Below are 17,799 nucleotides of genomic sequence, written 5' to 3'. Positions count from 1 at the left end.
CCCTCGCCTCCCAGGGCTCAGCATGGCCTGTCCCAGGGCTCAGCATCCCACGGTCCTGACTGTCCTTAACACCTTCATAGAGACTCTGAAGCATGGTCTCCTTGACACACTGAGGCTGGCTTTGAACTTGGCTCTGGTGTCATTCACTGAGGGCCACTCTCCTGTTCCTTTTCCTCCACCTGAGATCAGCTGCCAACACCCTGCTGTGTTGCTAAAAAGAGCTGGAGGAAGCAGCAGCTGGACTTCAGTTTGGTGTCCCCAGCAGCAAGGCTGTCGTTGGTTAGTTGAGTTGAATGAAACTGGTAGTCTAATTAATGTTTATGACTGGACTTGGATGCAGAAGGGCAAACTTAGATCCCCAAAGTGACACTCCCTCCTGAGTCCCTCTGTGGTGGTAATTCTTTTTGTCACCTGTACCTTGTATCTTTCTAGAAGCCATAGCTGAAATTTGCAGCCATGTGAGTGTTAGAGAACACTAGGAGCGACCTTATTCTGATCCATTTTGTGCTTGGTGGAGACTGGAAAGACAGGGACGAAGATGGCTGTTACCAGGACAGAATGATGCAGATAGGGGCTTCTCAGAGACCCAGGCTCTCCCTCCTCCCGCTCTGCCTCATGGGGACAGCTTTGACCACTGCATCTCTACTGTGGTGGTTTTTAAAAAACAAAAGAGAGTTTCAGAAAGTAAACATTTTCTTTTTGACACCAAACCTTAAAAATAACAGAAATAGTCAGGCGTGGTGGCGCACGCCTTTAATCCCAGCACTCGGTAGGCAGAGGCAGGCGGATTTCTGAGTTCGAGGCCAGCCTGGTCTACAAAGTGAGTTCCAGGACAACCAGGGCTATAAAGAGGAACCCTGTCTCAAAAAACCAAAAACAAATAAACAAAAAACCCAGAAATAGTACGTAATTAGTATATACTTTAAACTTCTTGATAGCCGAAGTAAGGTAGCCTGAAACAGATGTCATTGATTATTATCCAAGAATTTCTAAAAAAAAAATATTACTAATCTTTATAAAAATATCAAGGTAGTTATGCATTCTTCTAGTCAGATTGACACTAACACTTAGTCTCTGCCTATAACTCACAACAGTCACTGTGTGTGAGTGTACCCTCATTGGTCTGGAGCTTACCCGTAGGTTAAGCTGGCCAGCAAAGCCCCAAGGACCTCCCTGCCTCCATCCTCTTGGCCTGGGATTATAGATGTGACGACATCTCTGCTTTTTTTCATGTTACAAGGCAAACACTTCTCTGACTGAGCCATCTCTCCAGCCCCAGAATAGCTACATTTTAAATAATCAACAGTCACATGTAGCTAGTAGCCACCTTACTGAATACCACTAAGTATTACTTGTCCATAAATTTACACATTTAGTCTCCAAATAGGAATGTGTTGTGGAGAGGGGTGAGTCTCTGGATGAGGTAACAACGTATCTGTGAATCTGTAGGAAGAAAACAAATGATGTTAGTGTAAATTGAGGTGTTCCTTGCAAAGTTCACGCCTAAGTGCTCACTTGCATGCAAGTGAGGTCTAGTGCCTGGTAGCATCTGTGTGCATCCACTAACATGAGCATGCACTTCAGAGTAAGATTATTAATATTCATCTGGGACATGAGTGTTGTTGAACAAGCACACTCTCTCTCTGTGGAGTGCGACTGTCAAGCCTCGGGCACAGGATTGGCTCAGCAGAGCTCAGCATTGATCAGAAAGGCCCTGCACTTGTGCCATCCATGTCTGTGTGTGTGCAGCAGGGAGGGGCCCAGTGCAGACCTGAGGCGTATGGCATTGGGGGTGGGGGGAGGTGGGGGGAGGTGGAGAGGATGACACCTCAGGGTTACCATCTGTGCGGCCTTCCTTAAATCATCTCACTCCCCTGAGCTTGTTCTATGAGATAGGAATGTATGTAGCCTAGCGAAAGATATGCCAGCTGAAGGGTAAGGTTGTACTGAAGCTGACTGTACTGGCTGCTTGCTGTTTGGTTTAGGACCCTAGGACTAGGGATTAAGGTGCATGCTTTACATATCAAAGTAGACCTGGCCTCCAGGTTCTCCCAGCAACCCTCAGTCCCTACCTGACATACTCTCCCTCTCAGCCTTGAACTTACTTACTTTCTCTCTCTCTCTCTCTCTCTCTCTCTCTCTCTCTCTCTCTCTCTCTCTCCCTCCCTCCCTCCCTCCCTCCCTCCTCTCTCTCTCTCTCTCTCTCTCTCTCTCTCTCTCTCTCTCTCTCTCTCTCTCTCTCTCTCTCTCTCTCTCTCCCTCCCTCCCTCCCTCCCTTCTTCCCTCCCTCCCTCCCTCCCTCTGTTTCCCTCTCCCTCTCCCTCTCCCTCTCCCTCTCCCTTCCCCCTTTCACCCATGGCCATTTCCCTGGCCTCCTTCCTTAGGGCCAGTGAACTAGCCCATTCTAGAGCAGCTTCCCAATAAACCTGCCTTTAATATATTCTAATCTGGCTTGATTTGGCTCCTTTCACTGCGGAGAACTAACCTGGATCACTTGTAACTCGCCACTGCTCTGTGCAAAGCACCCCAGAGCTGCTGATTCACTGGTGGGGGCAGGGGCGGGGGGGGGGGGGCGGGGTGAGCTTGCATTCCCAGGTGCCACTTCCAGATGTGGATGCTGGATGTCTGGGGCTAAGCTTTGGGATCCCCTGGACTGCTAAGATGAATCCGCACAATCCATATTCAGTACTACTAGATATTTTGGGGACTGGAATTTAAGTTCTGGCTCCCAACACTACCTGCACCACCACAGCTGGTCTCTGTGGTGTCTTTTGCCTCTAAGCCTGCAGGAACTTGTTTGTGAGCCAGAATATCCCGGGGACATTTACCTTCAGCCTCAATGGCTTAGGGTATGTTGTGAGGAAATCGGAACAGAGTCGGCTTTTACAGCCTTTTTGTGACCTCATTGTCTCAGAATTAATAACTTTGAGGCTATGATGTTAGTGAAGGAAAAACACGGGTAGTGTGAAAGAGTCTGGATCTATAGTCTGGATCTATATGGAATCACCCAGCACTTCTCACCTATAGGAAGCAGGCAGAAGCAGAACATGCTGGGTTATACAGGGCTTCCCTTCTTCCCTAGGGCAGCTGGGGTCAGGGAAAGGCAGTGCCTGATGCTCTGTTTGTCAGAGAACAAGCCCAGCACTCTTTCTCATGTGACTCCTGGGCAGGGAGTAAGTTCCCTAAATTCCTGTCTGTCTTCTTCTCTTCATTAATATTCTCAGCAGCAGCCCCACTGAGCACAGCCCTCAATGGGAGCAGTTCAATGGGTTAGAGGTGATTGGTATTGACCTCAGCTTTATCCGTTCTTCATATGATGTTGAAGACACAGTTTGCTTTGCTTTGCTTTTCTTTGCCCTCCCTTCCTTCCTTCCTTCCTTCCTTCCTTCCTTCCTTCCTTCCTTCCTTCCTTCCTTCCTTCCTTCCTCCCTCCCTCCCTCCCTCCCTCCCTCCCTCCCTCCCTCTCTCCCTCTCTCTCTCTCTCTCTCTCTCTTTCTCTCTCTCTCTCTCTCTCTCTCTCTCTCTCTCTCTCTCTCTCTCTCTTTCTTTTTTTGGGACAGGGTTTGTCTGTGTGGCACTGGCTGACCTGGAACTCACTCTGTAGACCAGGCTAGCCCCAAACTCAGAAATCAACCTGCCTTTGCCTCCTAAATGCTGGGATTAAAGGTGTGTGCCACCACTGCTTGGTCACAGTTTTCTTTAGTTCTGTTCATCTAAGAAGTGGATGAGTAATTTTGGAAAGCCGTGGTTTCTTATAAAAGCAACATTAAAGCCTCTCCTGGTCATCTATTATCATATTTGTATTAAATGGCCAGTGATCATTAAATGGATATACTCGATCAATAAAATCACCATTCATTGACAAGTTCTATAATGTGAGTGTTTTTAGAAGTGTGCCCTATGGGGGTGGGGCGTGGGGATTGGACATGTTCTTGGTTCTAAGGTAGAAAGCCGAACACACAGAAAACTAGTGTGTCCCTGCTGGTGTAGTCAGAACAAGTGTGTCCCTGCTGGTGTAGTCAGAACAAGTGTGTCACAGCTAGAAGAGTCAGCACAAGGGTGTCACTGCTGGCGTAGGCAGCTTTGAAGGTGACTCGGCACAACTGAGAGTTTGGTGCTCCTGTGTGCTGGGCTGTCGTCTCCAGATCCTCATGGGTGTACTTTAACTTTCAAATCTACGTTTAGGTAAGCTCTCATTTGCCTCCTGTGTTTATCACAGTGTAGAAATTAAAACGAACAGTGTCTGCCTGCAGTGCTTTGGTGGGAGCTGAGGGGAGAACCTTACCCAGGGCTGCAGACTTCTCTGAGGGACTCAGGATGGTCCATTCCTTCTGAGCACATCTCTAACAGGAACGTTGCAATGGATGGTCTTCAAGTCCAGATGTTTGCACAAGCTTGTGGTACACTGTGGTGATCACATTGCCCCAGCTGTGACTAGACGTCATGACTGAGGCAACTTATAGAAAAAAGGTTATTAGGACTTTAAGGAGTGTGTGGTGGAAAAGCGGAGACATGGCAGCTGGGGCTGGGGCTGGGGCTGGGGCTGGGGCTCGGAGATGCCATTCTGAAGTAGGAGCAGAAGCAGAGAGGACACTGGGAATGGCACCAGGCTTTGGAACCTCAAAGCCACCCCCAGTGACATACTTCCTGCAGCAAAGATAACTTCCGAAACTTATTCAAAACGCCACCAAACAGGAACCAAGTATTCAAACATCTCAGTCCACGGGGGACATTATCATCCAAACACCACAGCTACATAGTATGAAAGTTTCCAAACTTTTCTTTACCTCCCTGTACTTCAAGGGGGCTCGAGACATGGCTCAGTCTGCTCAGACTGCTCCTACATAGGACCTGAGCTGAATCCCCAACACCCATGCTCCCAACCACTTGAAACTCCAGCTCCAGGGCATCTGGACTCTGCAGATACCGGCACTCATATGTGCACATATGTGCACGCGTGTACACACACACACACACATACACATATACACATGCACATCTACTTCAATTTCCCAGACCCTGAGCTACGAAATGGTAATGGGGCTGTGCTATTTTTATTGTGATCTCAGAGGGCTGTTGCTTTTGTTTTGAGACAAGGTCTCACTGTGTAGCCCAGGTCAGCCTGAAACTCCAGCCTGAGCCTTGAGTGTGTTGGTGTGCTGGCAGTTTCTGGTCTTAATGCCATGGGCAGTGGAAAGAACAACACATCTCTCATTTCGTGATGGGAGGTCGGTATCCCATGCTGGAAGGTGTGTGTGTGTATGCATGCACGTTGTTCCTGCGCTTCTCCTGCCCGTGGCCTCTTGCAGTCCATCTTCTCCTAGGTCTCATCTTGCCATACATGCTATAGACTGGAGGTGAGCACCTCAGATTTGAACAGTGCCTGGCCTGCACCTTAGAGAGGAGACTGAGAACAAAGCGGAGCAAGGACTCCTCCATAGGAGCCATTCCTTTGAATTCCAGTGCCTCCCACCCGCTCAGAGGAAGCTGGCTCACACTGTTAGACATCTCTTGTTCCTTAAGCCAAGGTTCACAGTTTCACTGTCTGCCCCAGGCTTTTCAGGAAGTCCTTGGATGTTTTCTCCCTCACATTGAATTCCCAGTAACCTGGACTGTCTGTGCACTAGTGTCCTCCAGGTCTCCTGCAACACCACCCCACCCCTCGCCTCTCCCTCCCCCACCCCACAGTCTACTGTTTTGAGCAACTGGTTGCTTCTTGTACTCATTAAACCCAAGGAGAACCTGTCCTAAAGTTGACGGAGCTGAATTATTTAGCTCCCTCTCTTGGGGTTTGGGGCTGGGACACCAGCAGTTCATGTTTATCAGTTTGTTGATTTGTTTTGTTTTGTTAACTTTTCATTGATTGATTGAGATTTTTTGTATCATGTACCCCAATTCTACTCATCCCCCCAAAGGGGAAAAAAAATCTCATTGTGGAAGTTGTACTGTCACAGGGTGTCTGTCTCACAGTATGCCTTTTGTCCACACGTCTTTACTTGCAAATGTTCACTGCAGTGAGTCATTGGTCTGTTTTTGAGGCCTCTGGCTTTGCTACGCTATCAACTCTGGAACCTCACTGGGACTCATCTTGGATAGCCTGTCGTTGCCGTGTGCCATGGAGATCCTGCAGCTTTGGATCTGTAGGACTGGCCCCTTCACAAGCTCCAGCAGTTCATAGATGGGATCGAGGTAGTGATAGGCAAGCTCAGAACCCTGGGTCTGGGCCTGGGTGGTAGCCGAACTGGTCAGCCGCCATCTCTCCCATACCCACACCACCAGGGCGAGCTCTCCAGCTCTGCCCTAGCTAGCTTACCTAATGCCGCAGCCAGTAAGGGGCAGAGGCAGCTCTCCCATTGAGGGGGGCATCTCTCCCTTGTGCATGTCACCCTGGCAGAGGAGTGGCAGGGCCAGCTCTACCACACTCACACCCTTAGGGCCAGCTCAACCCGAAACTCCCAAAACCAGGGCCATCTCTACTGTGCTTCCTGGGTGAGCCGCAGGTCTGGTTCTCCTGGGTACTGTAGCTGTCAAGGGGCAGGATCACCTTTCCTGTCCTCATGTCAGCTGGGGACCAGTTCTCCCAGCATGCTCAGGAGAGGGGTGGGTCCAGCTCTGCACAGCCCTTAGACATCAGCATGGCCTTAGGTGGCCACCCAGACCAGGGACGTCTGCCTGGCCTGTGGTGGTAACAGATCCCTGCTGTTGCGGGGCCAGAGATCCAGACATGGACCGTGGGGGCAGCCCAGGCGAGGACCTCCCCATGGCCTTAGGTGGCATCAGCAGCTACTCACATCAGACTGTTCCTCCCTACCCTCGAGTCTCCAGTTCTGCCACTCTTCATTGTGTTTACATCTTTCTGCTTCTCTTTCTGTCCCATTTCTCCCCCCACTTACTTGCTCATAGAGGAACCTGGGGCCTCTGGGTGTATGGGGTCATCTCTGAGTGCAATGTCCTGCCTTGGCCATGTGGTACCAGGCTTGGGCTGTCTCAGGCTTGTTCCCTGCCTGGGCCACATGGTGCTGGGCTGGGGGTCCATGAACTTGTATTCATAATGGCATCCCGCTATAACTTTCTAAGCTTTAGGTTGCCCCAGATACATCTACACCTATGCGCCATGCACCCTGGAGTCCACCCTTAAGTTCAGCTGACTCCTTCTATTCCAGAAGCTTCCTCAGGTAGCACCATTTATCCCCGATAGTGAACAAGGTGGTCCTGCACTGTGCCAGGGCCAGTTCTAGGTACTGGAGATGCAGCAAACAGATGCCTTAGCTTTCAGGGAGATCAATAACCTCCCTGGACCAGGTCAAGTTTTCTGTAGGGTCAAAAGCCCCATCCCGGGTCTCTACCATGTTATTCATTTAGCTCTTCACAGATACCTCGTGTCTCTCTGGCTGTGAGCTCTTCTGGGCAGAGGCTGTATCTTCCTCATCTCCCTGTTGTCCCAAAGGCCTGGTATGGTGCACATGGGCAGGTTAAGTAAATATCTGCAAAGAGCAGGGATACACCTTGATAATAATGTGTGCACACCAGAAAGGGAGCCTGCCAGTTCTCTATGCTCACCCTCATGGCGGGAAAACAAGGAGTCCTCTAGCAAGACCTAGCAAGACCTAGCAACTTCAGGAAGTTGGAGGTAGCCGCCGATAAGCAGGAGTCCTCTGTGTGTGTGTGGACAGACTTCATAGGAGGGTTCTTGAGGCTTGTTAGCACCTGGTTCAGAGGCGCAGCCTGCCCTGTCCCCATCTCCAGCAGATGTCTTGGGAAACAGACTAGGGTTTCATGAGTCTTCATCTCGGCTGTTTAATAGCTTTCGTCCTTATGGAGAGAAATCAAGGAAAGTCCTAAATTCTTCATGAGCAGGAGTGAGTGTCTCATTAGAACCCGTCAAGCACTGCCGTTTCCTCTGTCTGCTGTTTTAGGAAGTGGCATTCAGGATCTCATATACATGGTCACATCCAGTAACAGAGACAGAAGAAATGTTTAGAAAGTTCACAGGAAGTCCCTGTGACCGAGGGAAGAACACATCCGGGATCACTCTGTTTGTTTTTCGAGACTTGATCTTCCCTTAGCCCTGCAGACCTCGTGTTGGGCCATAATTGAACTATTTTGTAGGTAATCACTCTCCAGGCCTGCTGGCTTCCAGAGGCATCCCTTTTTCCTGGTACCGGGAGGACTTTCTGGTTTGATTACCGTTCTGTCCGGATTTCCAGTTTGCATGAATATAGGCCTCTGGTCCAAGCAGGCCTGTGCTGTGGGAGGAGGGGTCCCGAACCCAGAAGATCAGTTAGCAGCAGGGTACAGAGGCGTCACTCTCTCAAATCCATGAGCACAGTAGGGATGTTTCAAACTGTGTTCAGAACCTCAGAAAAGCTATGATTTCCCTATCCATAGCTAATGTGTGTTCACACGGTCCGTTGAGGTAAGGAACACTTTTCCCAGGCTATTCTTACCCCGTGGCCCTTGAGTCAGGCCATTCCTATGAGACTACTTGGACACCATACTTATAAACCGTTTGTAGGTAGTGGGCCTGCCGGACCCTAGCAGTATTTACCTCCATCTTGCTGGGATAGATGACGTACACCAGACCACTCACTGGCCTTCTTCTGAGTGGCAGCCCGCTGCCTTGGTGGAGTTGCTCTAACAGAAGAGGCTCTCTGAGCACCTCGCTCCCCTCCCCTGCCCACACCCACTTGTGTTCTCAGCCCTCCCTGACACGAACTGCATCAGTACTCAGTTCAGTTGATAATGTGAGTGTCTCTTTATATTAGCTTTGGGCTCAGCCCTGGGTAGCAGTGTCATCTCTATTATGGTTTTTCTCTTTCTTAGGCCTTTTGTCTTTCTGTCTTTCTGCATGTTCCTGCCATTGCTGGCTGGTTGTTTCACAGGCTCATAGTCAGTGGAGGGAATTATCTTTGAGCCTATCGGGGTAGAGTAGAGTATATGCAAAGCCTCCACTAAAAGAGAGAAAGGACATGCATTGCAAGTAGTGACTGAAGTGTGTTTATAGTAACAAGGTACATTTCCTGTGTGCTGTGGTCCTCCAGGCTCAGCTGTTGATGTGCATTAACTCAGCTGACCCAACAGCAGCGCCCCCCCCCCCCCCCCCCCAGGACTGTGCTTCCCGCCTCCTCTTACCAATGTCTGGCCTTCAGAGGGATTGACACCTGAGTGGTGTGTATGGCCCTGATAGCAGCAGACCCAGGTTCTGTGAGAGGCCGAGCTTAGAGAGAGTAAGGCAGCATGAGGCGAACACCATGGTGGCAGGAACATGAAGCCTACAGACAGGGACCCCTGGGAGATGAATTAATCACTCGGCCTCCATTTTCTTTCTAAAGTCTGTAATTCCAGCTCAGAGGATGGCACTGTCTTTATGATAGAGATGGCTGAAAATCCCACCAGAGTGCAGGTCTCTCTGTTGCTTAAATAATGGGATAAGCACCACTCTGGCTGCACAGGACGCCATGAAAACATTCCCTCTGAAAACACTTCTTCTTTCATTATGTTTTAAGAATGAAAAAGTTGGGAAATACTGTAGTTTAGCTGCATAAAATTCTTCCGCTTTAGGATCACAGGGCTCCGAATGGAGGAGCTAGAGAAAGTACCCAAGGAGCTAAAGGGATCTGCAACCCTATAGGTGGAACAACATTATGAACTAACCAGTACCCCGGAGCTCTTGACTCTAGCTGCATATGTATCAAAAGATGGCCTAGTCGGCCATCACTGGAAAGAGAGGCCCATTGGACACGCAAACTTTATATGCCCCAGTACAGGGGAACGCCAGGGCCAAAAAAGGGGAGTGGGTGGGTAGGGGAGTGGGGGTGGGTGGGTATGGGGGACTTTTGGTATAGCATTGGAAATGTAAATGAGCTAAATACCTAATAAAAAATGGGGGAAAAAAAGGAAGTTACTTTTCTCAAGTGAGCAGTGATAACCGCTAAGAAGCCATCCAGGGCTCAGGGCCACACGCAGCATTGAGGCTAGCCTGGAGTTACAATGTGAGACTTGTGAGATCGTCTCACACAGACGGAGGTCGGTGCACTGAAGAAGGGAGCGTCTCAGTGACTGCAACTCTCTTGGTTTTCCAGGCAAAGCCAAAGCTGATCGAGCCACTGGACTACGAAAATGTCATCGTGCAGAAGAAGACGCAGATCCTAAACGACTGCCTGCGGGAGATGCTCCTCTTCCCTTATGATGACTTCCAGGTCAGCGGCTGCCACTGTCAATAGATCTGTGTTACCATAGAAACCTTGGAAGATATTGTGGTCTAGATTTGATCAGACATATTCTTCTACATATTGAATGGCTGTTTGATTGGTGAATTCGTGATTTTTAAAGATGGGAATAGAGCCAGTCCTGGTGGCACAGGCCTCTGTATTCCTAGCTACCTGGAGAATAGAAGTAGGAGGATCCTATATTCAAGGACTAACTAAGGCACAGAGTAATTTTAAAGCCACCCTGGACCCTATCTCTAAATAAAAAGTAGAAAGTGGTCTGGGGTGCAGACCAACAGGCCTACCTGGTAGGCATGATGGGTAGAGTGCTTACCTGCATGTATGGTGGGTAGAGTGCTTACCTGCATGTATGGTGGGTAGAGTGTTTACATAGCATGTATGACTGTATATCTTATTATGACTTCGTATTTTTAGTGGGATTACTTTTTCATGTTAAAAATAAATACATGTACTTAGAAGTTACAAGTCCCTCTTATGTCTTAGAAAATACATTTTTTTGGAGATTCTGAATCAAATTTTTTGATTAACTCAGGATGCTAGGCAAGTGATCTACCACTGAGGTATATACCTACAAACCTAGTTTGCTATTTTTTTTTAAACCAGGTATTCTAGAATCTGCTGGGAGCAGCAGAAGTTTGTCGTGCATCCTGTAGGATGACAACTGTGGACCCTGCCATGAGAAGCCCGGAGCTGCAGGTTCCTAGAGGAAAGGGCAGCGAGGCAGGAACAGTGAAGTCTGTCCCAGTGGCAGGACTTGGGTGTCTTTTCCTTGGGGGAAGCAGGAACACCCAGGAAGCTCCTGCCTCCCCTGCTGTCTGAGTTGATGCTTGAGGTCTTTCAGCCTAGAGCTGTGTGACAGACAGGAAGTCTGGAGGTTAGTAAGGAGCAAGGTAAACCATCTCCCTAGTGACCCAGGACCACTGCAGTCTGCTCAGAGGTTCTCTGTCCTGTTCTTCTGGACGTTTCCCAACAGTTTCCTTAGAGAAAGCCAAAGGTTATCTGAGGTTCCTTAGGCCATGAAGTGTGTGTTTCTCTTGGTGTTCAGGAGTAAATTTGTTTCTTAGTCTTACAAAAGCTATATTTATAGACATGAAAAAAATTGCTTAAGAAAGAAAAATCCAACATTAGTGTCTGGTATCATCTTTTCTCCCAGGGACAAAGGACCCAGATATTCAAACAGTGTAAAGTCAAAAGATTTAAATTTGGAGGAAATCCATGCACCTCTCTTGCCCAAAACCATTTCTGTGATAATCTAAGGGACAAAGAGCTTCACCGTCCCCATTCTGGCCGAGAATAAATGAAGGAGTGTTGGTTTCTGTTGTAGGAAAATTGTTCCAAAGCTGAAGGAGTTTGGATGTCGACTGTGGCCCACATCTTGGCAGTAGTGACAGGTTGCAGCTGAGTTTGGGCACTGTTCTCATATAGACTGCCACTTTGTCATGAGAGAGACCTTTATACCGTGCTTCCTTGTTGATCAGTGATGATATCAGCTGTCTAATTACAGTGTAGTTAATGACTTAGCAATGCCACAGATTCCCCCTGTCTCCATTTTGGTAGCAGAGTAGAAGCATCCCTGATAACGGTTCCTGGAGGCATTGTAAACACACCTCGTCAGGGAGAAGCCTCCTTTCTCATACAGAAAAGGATGACAAGCTTAGGAAAGGGGTTAGACAGTAAGCGCAGTGCACGCGAATGTGACAGTCGCCCTCAATGAGCAGCTGCCGTGAACTGTCGCAGTAGCAGAGCATGGCGTAGATGTCTGCCAGGTGTGTGCGAATGCTCATACGTACACATAGAGGTCCTGCTGCCTTAGTGTGCTTCCAAGTGGGCAGGCTGACATTGAGCCCTAGGTCTAATTTTATATCGTCCTAGAGCATAAAAGGCAGTAAATACCGGAAAGGATGTTTGGAGGCAGTTTATAGGTCCCACTCACATTCCCTAAAAGTTAGATTCGTTGTTAGTATAAGCCGTGGATACATGGGAAAGGAAAGAGTGTGTTTCCTCGGCTTCTGAGTATGTACTTGAAAGACCCGAGGACAGAGATACAAAGATGACTTACACAAGATGCTCCATAGGTGGTGAGTCACAGGAAGAAGAGGATGTCTGTGCACAGATGAACAAGACATCACAGTATTTACTTGTGGGGAAGGAGATGCTTACGGGCCTGTGCTGCCACACCCAGGCATACCACACTTGCAGTGGTCAGTCATAGAACTGTGTGCAGCGTCAGGGTGTCATCCACGTGGGATATTAGTTTACATTCCCAAACAAGGTATATCCGTTGTGGGATATTAAGGTTTCTATGGAACATCTTGTTTCATTTCTATCTTGTTGTGGGGTGGGGTGGGGTGGTATTTTGTTTGTTTGCTTTGAGACAGGGTCTCAAGTACTCCAGGCTACCCTCAAACTTGCTACGTAACCAAGAATGCAAGAGGATTTAAGGTGTCAGCGAGGATGGAAAGGATTGGTGGTTCTAGGTGTTCAGAGTCAGGACAAGCCTCGGGAAGTGTGGCTGCTCCAGTCTCTGTCGGCCACATCCTGACTTCTGTCTCCCCTCCCCTGCCCTCCCCCGCCAATTCTTTTCCTCTTTTACTTACACACAACCCACAATGATGTACAAACCAGGAACCTGAAAAGGAAGCCAAGTGCCAGGACTTACAAAGGCCTGGAAGTTCCCGATCTCATTTCCCATCTACGCTTTGGGAAAGAAGACAGTCTGGGGAAGCTAGCTGTGCAGCTGGGTTGAGAGTGCATGCATTTAATACTCGAAGCCTGCGGGGAGGGGCTTAGCTTTGCCTGGTATTTATGGCCGCACATACAGATCAGAATCCCGGATTTCACACTGCTGAAAACCGAGGAGAGGAGAATGATGGTTGCTCGTAAGAAGCAGGAAGTTTAAAGCACATCCCGTGAGAGCCTATTCTAGAAATATGAAGACTAACTCACTGCAGGCGACCAGAGCCTTGGTGAGCACTGTGCTTATGGAGGAGGGACAAACACTGAAGGACAGGGTGTGTTGCAGGGACCCTGGCTGGAGAGTGTAATAGCTAGAGCTGCTGGCCTAGCATGAGAGGCCCCTCAGGGTTGATCTTAGCTCCATAAAACAAAACTAAAACCCAGGGGAGACGTGCCTTGGGAACCATCTTATCTTCACTCTTGCCTCTATTCACTGCTGAATGAACAGACGGGCTCAAGGGTGGAAACTTGAGGGTCCTGAGTAGCTAGGAAGAGATACACCATCTCCAACCGGCCCATTCCCAGATGTCACCGGAAGGTGACAGCAGGCTCAGAGAGTCCTGAGAGTGAACTTTTCTTCTCCCTCCATCGGGTTCATCCTCTCCAGCACTGTGACTTGGTCTTTGTTTAGACTGCCTTTATTGTTGTTTCTGATTTCTTGGTGTTGTAGGTTATTTTTAAATTCTCGATACAATGTGTTTGTGTATGTGTCTATGCATGTGAGTGCAGGCACAGGAGGAGGCTACAAGTGTAGGATTCCCCCAGCTGCAGATAGGTGGTTGTTAGCCACAGAGATGGGAATGTTGGTAACTGAATGGGAATTCTTCTGGAAGAGAATTGTAACCTCTGAGCCAGCTCAGCCCTGGGGGGAATTTTTGTTTTTTAACATGATTTTATTATTTTGTAAAGTGTTCATGCATGTGTATGCACTTGTCTGAGGAGGCCAGACGAGAGTGTTGGGTCCCTGGAGCTAGAGTGACAGTTGTTAGTAATCTTCCAGTTAAGGGGATGCTAGGACTTGAACTTTGCAAAGAGCATATAAGTTTTTAAACCATGAGCCATCTCTTGAGCTTTGGGAGTTTAAACTTTCCTCAGAAACTAAATGGAATTCTTTGGGCCTTTTTCTTGTCCCAAGTTTGTTCATCTCCTTAATAACAGGTGAATTAAACATGGAGACTGGGGGCATGTGCATGAGTGTACTCAAGCATGGGTGCGCACACATGCCTGTATGTTGGGTCAGCTTCTCTATGCATGGCATTGTCAAAAATGAACAGAAAATGGGAGTTAATGGCCGGTAGCGGAGCTTTGAGGTGTGGTGTGGGAATGCCCCACACTATTTGAGTTTCTAGTCTAGCTTGGTGCTGGAGCCTCTCATGAGCAACTCCTGTGCTCTGAGACAAATGCCTCCTCCAGATCCTTGGAAAGATGCCGTGCCCTGTGCACAGTCGGTTGGCTGCAGCAGTTCCCAGTGTCCTCTGCTGCTATGGTTTCAGTGTTGCACTGTATCCAAAAAACGCCCAATGTACAGAGAGATCCAGCCACGTGGCATTTCTAAGCAGACGTCAAAGGGAGAGATGCTGTAGACACACAAGACACCATCCAGTTGACCTCAGGCCTGGGGTAGGGTCGGGGTCCGGGATGGGAGGGCAGTTGGGAGCCATCCTGGTAATAGACAGTAGGCTGAAACTGGAGATAACTTTAAAACATTGATGTGGGTGCCACATTCCTTTGGGCTGGCTGAACATATTAATAATTAAGAAATCAAGCCAGGGCTGTTTGTGTGAGAAGGCAGTGGGGGCTGGGCCAGTGTCTTCTGGGTGGCCTGGCCATGCTTTGTGCTCCCATCTCTCTCTTCCCCCAGGTACTGCGCACCTAGCAGGGGTTGTCCTTTTCAGTGTATGTTGAAGCACCGTTCCTCTGCATCAAGTGTGCAGAGGTTTGAAGGGATAATTCTCTAAATAAAGCCAAAATGATGACAAGGCTGGAATGCTTTATAACAGATTGCTAGGCAGGCTCTGCAAAGATGGTCACATTTTTTGTGTGTGGTGTCACATTCCTATAATCCCAGCCCTTGGGAGGTGTAGACAGAAGGAGCTAAAGTTCAAGGCTAGCCTTGGCTACCTAGTGAGTTTGAGGCCAGCATAGGTTGCATAAGACCTTGCCTCCTAGAGAAGAGCTTGCTGCTGCTCTCTGACCCAGTGTCTCAGTAGTGGCTCAGGCAAGGCCACCCCACCCTGGGCTGTCTGCTTGGGATCCCACCTCCCTTCCACTGGGAAAGCAGCCACACTCCCTCTCCTGTCTCCTTCTTGGTGTCTGAGAGAGGCCACTCCCAGCTTTCTGCTCCTGAATGAGAAGAGACAAATACTTGGTCCCTATCCTTGCAGCTGGTTCAGGTTACAGCCAGACCAGATCTCTGATGTAGTTCATTGTTCTCAGGGACTCTGGAGGAAGGGTGGGCCTTTTGTTTCAAGCTTTTAATTAAAATCATAAAAACATGATTTGTGTGCCCCAGTGGATATGCATAATTCCCATCTGAGTATTTTTAAATAGTTGAAGGCCATCATGAAGTGATTAGTAAGTAACCAGTCCTGTGTGAGTGGAGAGGTTTAGAAAAATCAAGATGACATAACTGTGTGCCGGGGACAGTAGTGTTCATCTAAATCTGTGTAGTGAAAAGTAACGTGGGTAGTATTAAGTCAAAGGAATGTCAGTGTTCATCTCATGGTTTTCTTTTGCCTGTCTGGTCTCTCATGGCTCAGTTGCTAGGACTCCGCTTGGGAAGGAGGTGGGGCTTAGAGTTCAATGTTCACAGAATTTCTATGTTGGAATTTCTGAGGCACTGAGGAAGTTGAAGGTCCTAGAAGGCCTGTCTGCGGATGTGTGGGGGCTGGGTGAGGGGTGGGGGGAGTTTCAGGCTTTCCCCGGGATTACACAGCCAGCCCAGGAAAGGCACACCTCCAGGGTTTCCCCAGCCGCCTCTCAATTCAATGTCCCTTCTCAGATTCCACAATGTGAAGATTAATGAAATGACTGGCTTCACATTTCTCCTCCTTGGAAACTTGAGCTTCTTGGTGGGGTGGGTGGGGATAAGGGGTTCAAGGTCATGTGTGTAAGATAGACCCCTGCATCATCCCCTTGGGGTCTGGACTTGGGTTAGTTTAAAAATGGGGAGCTGAGTTTAAGCTCAGAAGATAGGAGTGCAGCAGGACCTGGGGCAGTAAGGGTGGGGCACTGCCAGGTAAGGCACCTGCTGCCTCACTGTTTCCCGTCCCCCCACCATCCCCCAGCTGGCCCAAACAGCCCAGAAGTTCCCAACGCTGACCTTGTAGTTCAGGGCTAGCAGAGTGTTTGGAGGGAATCATTTCAGTCAACAGAGAAGTTCTTAAAGTAAAAATAATCTACTTGAAGTTTGAAGTTTCAGGCCAGACCGGGAAAATAGCCGTGTGTTTAACAACTCTTCTTGTTAGGGTCCAGGAACCATGCTGCATGAACCACTTCATTTCACAGAAATAAGAAGTTCATCTTGGGGGTTCCAGGTGCACGCCCCCCCCCCCCAATGCGTCAGAGGGGACATGTGCTGCCCTCTCTTCTGATTCAGCTACTGCAGTAGCTCTGTGGGGTTCCTCATGAGACTCTTGTCTGTCCCTGGACAAGGTAACTAAGGATCTCCTATGTCAAAGGCTGCCAGCATTTAACCTAAGGAACTGTACAAAAGCTACGCCTGACAGCAGCTGGGAAGTTTTCTTCTAAGTTGCATTGTGAACTTAGAGATTTCCATCTCAGTGGTTATTTGAGATGCTAACTATACATAGTTTTAGTCTTCAGATACACTTTCAAACACTCCACAGTAGGAAAAACTTCCTCTAACCCTTTCATATTAAAAGCTTCCTCAGTAGGATAGAGGTATAATTGGGTCTCTATTCCCCAGACCCCCGTCTGTGGATTCAGAAATCAGGCTGAGAATACTTAGAGAAAAGAAGGGTGTATGAGCATGCCGCTGTCTAGATGGTGCAGCATGCAGCTCTTCAGACCACCTTGTATTGGAGGAGGTGTTAAAAGTAATGGGAGACTGTTGATAATTACACAGGGGAATAGAATAGCATGGGCTCAATGCAAAACCTACCTAGGATAAGGGACCTGGGTATCTTAGATATAGATATATATAGAGAGAGGGACCCAGTCCCTCAAGGTCACTGAAGGATAGCTGTAATTTATTTCTAAACATAAAAAGAGTGGGGTTAGCCATTTGTATTAGACTATGTTATAAACTACCTTAAATTTGTATAGCTATGTTGGGTATTCCCTTTAATCTCTACAGATTCCTCAAAGAAGGAGTAGTAGTTGTCCCCTTTGCTATAGATGAGGAAAGTAAACTGTGAAAGATTAGGTAATTTGCATAATGTTACTGAGCAAGGAGAAGGGAAAGAACAATCTATTCTGCTATTCTTTGCTGGTTTTGATGTTGATTTTTGGTCCAGCCTTTAGCTGGAATAAGAATCTTAATGGATAGAAATAAGGCGACAAGCTCTGAGTGGTTGTGTACACCCCTAGTCTCAGCAGTGCTCAGAGGCTGAAGCAAGAAGATAATGAACTAAGGGCCACCGTGTGGAGTGTTATGAATTCCAGGCCAGCCCTGCTGTATGGTAAGAGCTTTCCACACAAACCCTAGAATCTCTACAGTACTAGAAAGAAACTCCGCCCATTGTTAGAGGGCCTAGGTACTCACTGAGTATAACTCTTAGGAGATAGACTTGGACTTTTTTATAAGCCTAATAAGTGAAACTATAGAAATGTAATGTTAATTGGTTTGGCATAGAGTATGGTCTGAATGTGA

General features: G+C 48.2%; 1 protein-coding gene across 46 annotated transcripts in view; it reads left to right on the top strand.

Annotated features, from left to right (window-relative positions):
- Nucleotides 1–17,799, top strand: part of Dock9 (dedicator of cytokinesis 9) — a 259,536-nt gene that overhangs the window by 106,355 nt on the left and 135,382 nt on the right. For all 46 annotated transcript variants that reach the window (XR_874271.3, XR_383125.4, XR_874272.3 and 43 more), the window contains exon 2: nt 10,083–10,199. Coding sequence is in view for 36 of the 46 variants with exons in the window: in NM_001347596.1 (NP_001334525.1) it covers nt 10,083–10,199 (117 nt within the window). In the remaining 10 variants the exon portion in view is untranslated. The remainder of the gene's footprint in view (nt 1–10,082; nt 10,200–17,799) is intronic.

Source organism: Mus musculus, chromosome 14 (assembly GCF_000001635.26).
Source record: "Mus musculus strain C57BL/6J chromosome 14, GRCm38.p6 C57BL/6J".
Taxonomy (NCBI): domain Eukaryota; kingdom Metazoa; phylum Chordata; class Mammalia; order Rodentia; family Muridae; genus Mus; species Mus musculus.
Note: the sequence above shows the minus strand (reverse complement) of the source record. Positions and strands in the feature narration are given on the sequence as shown.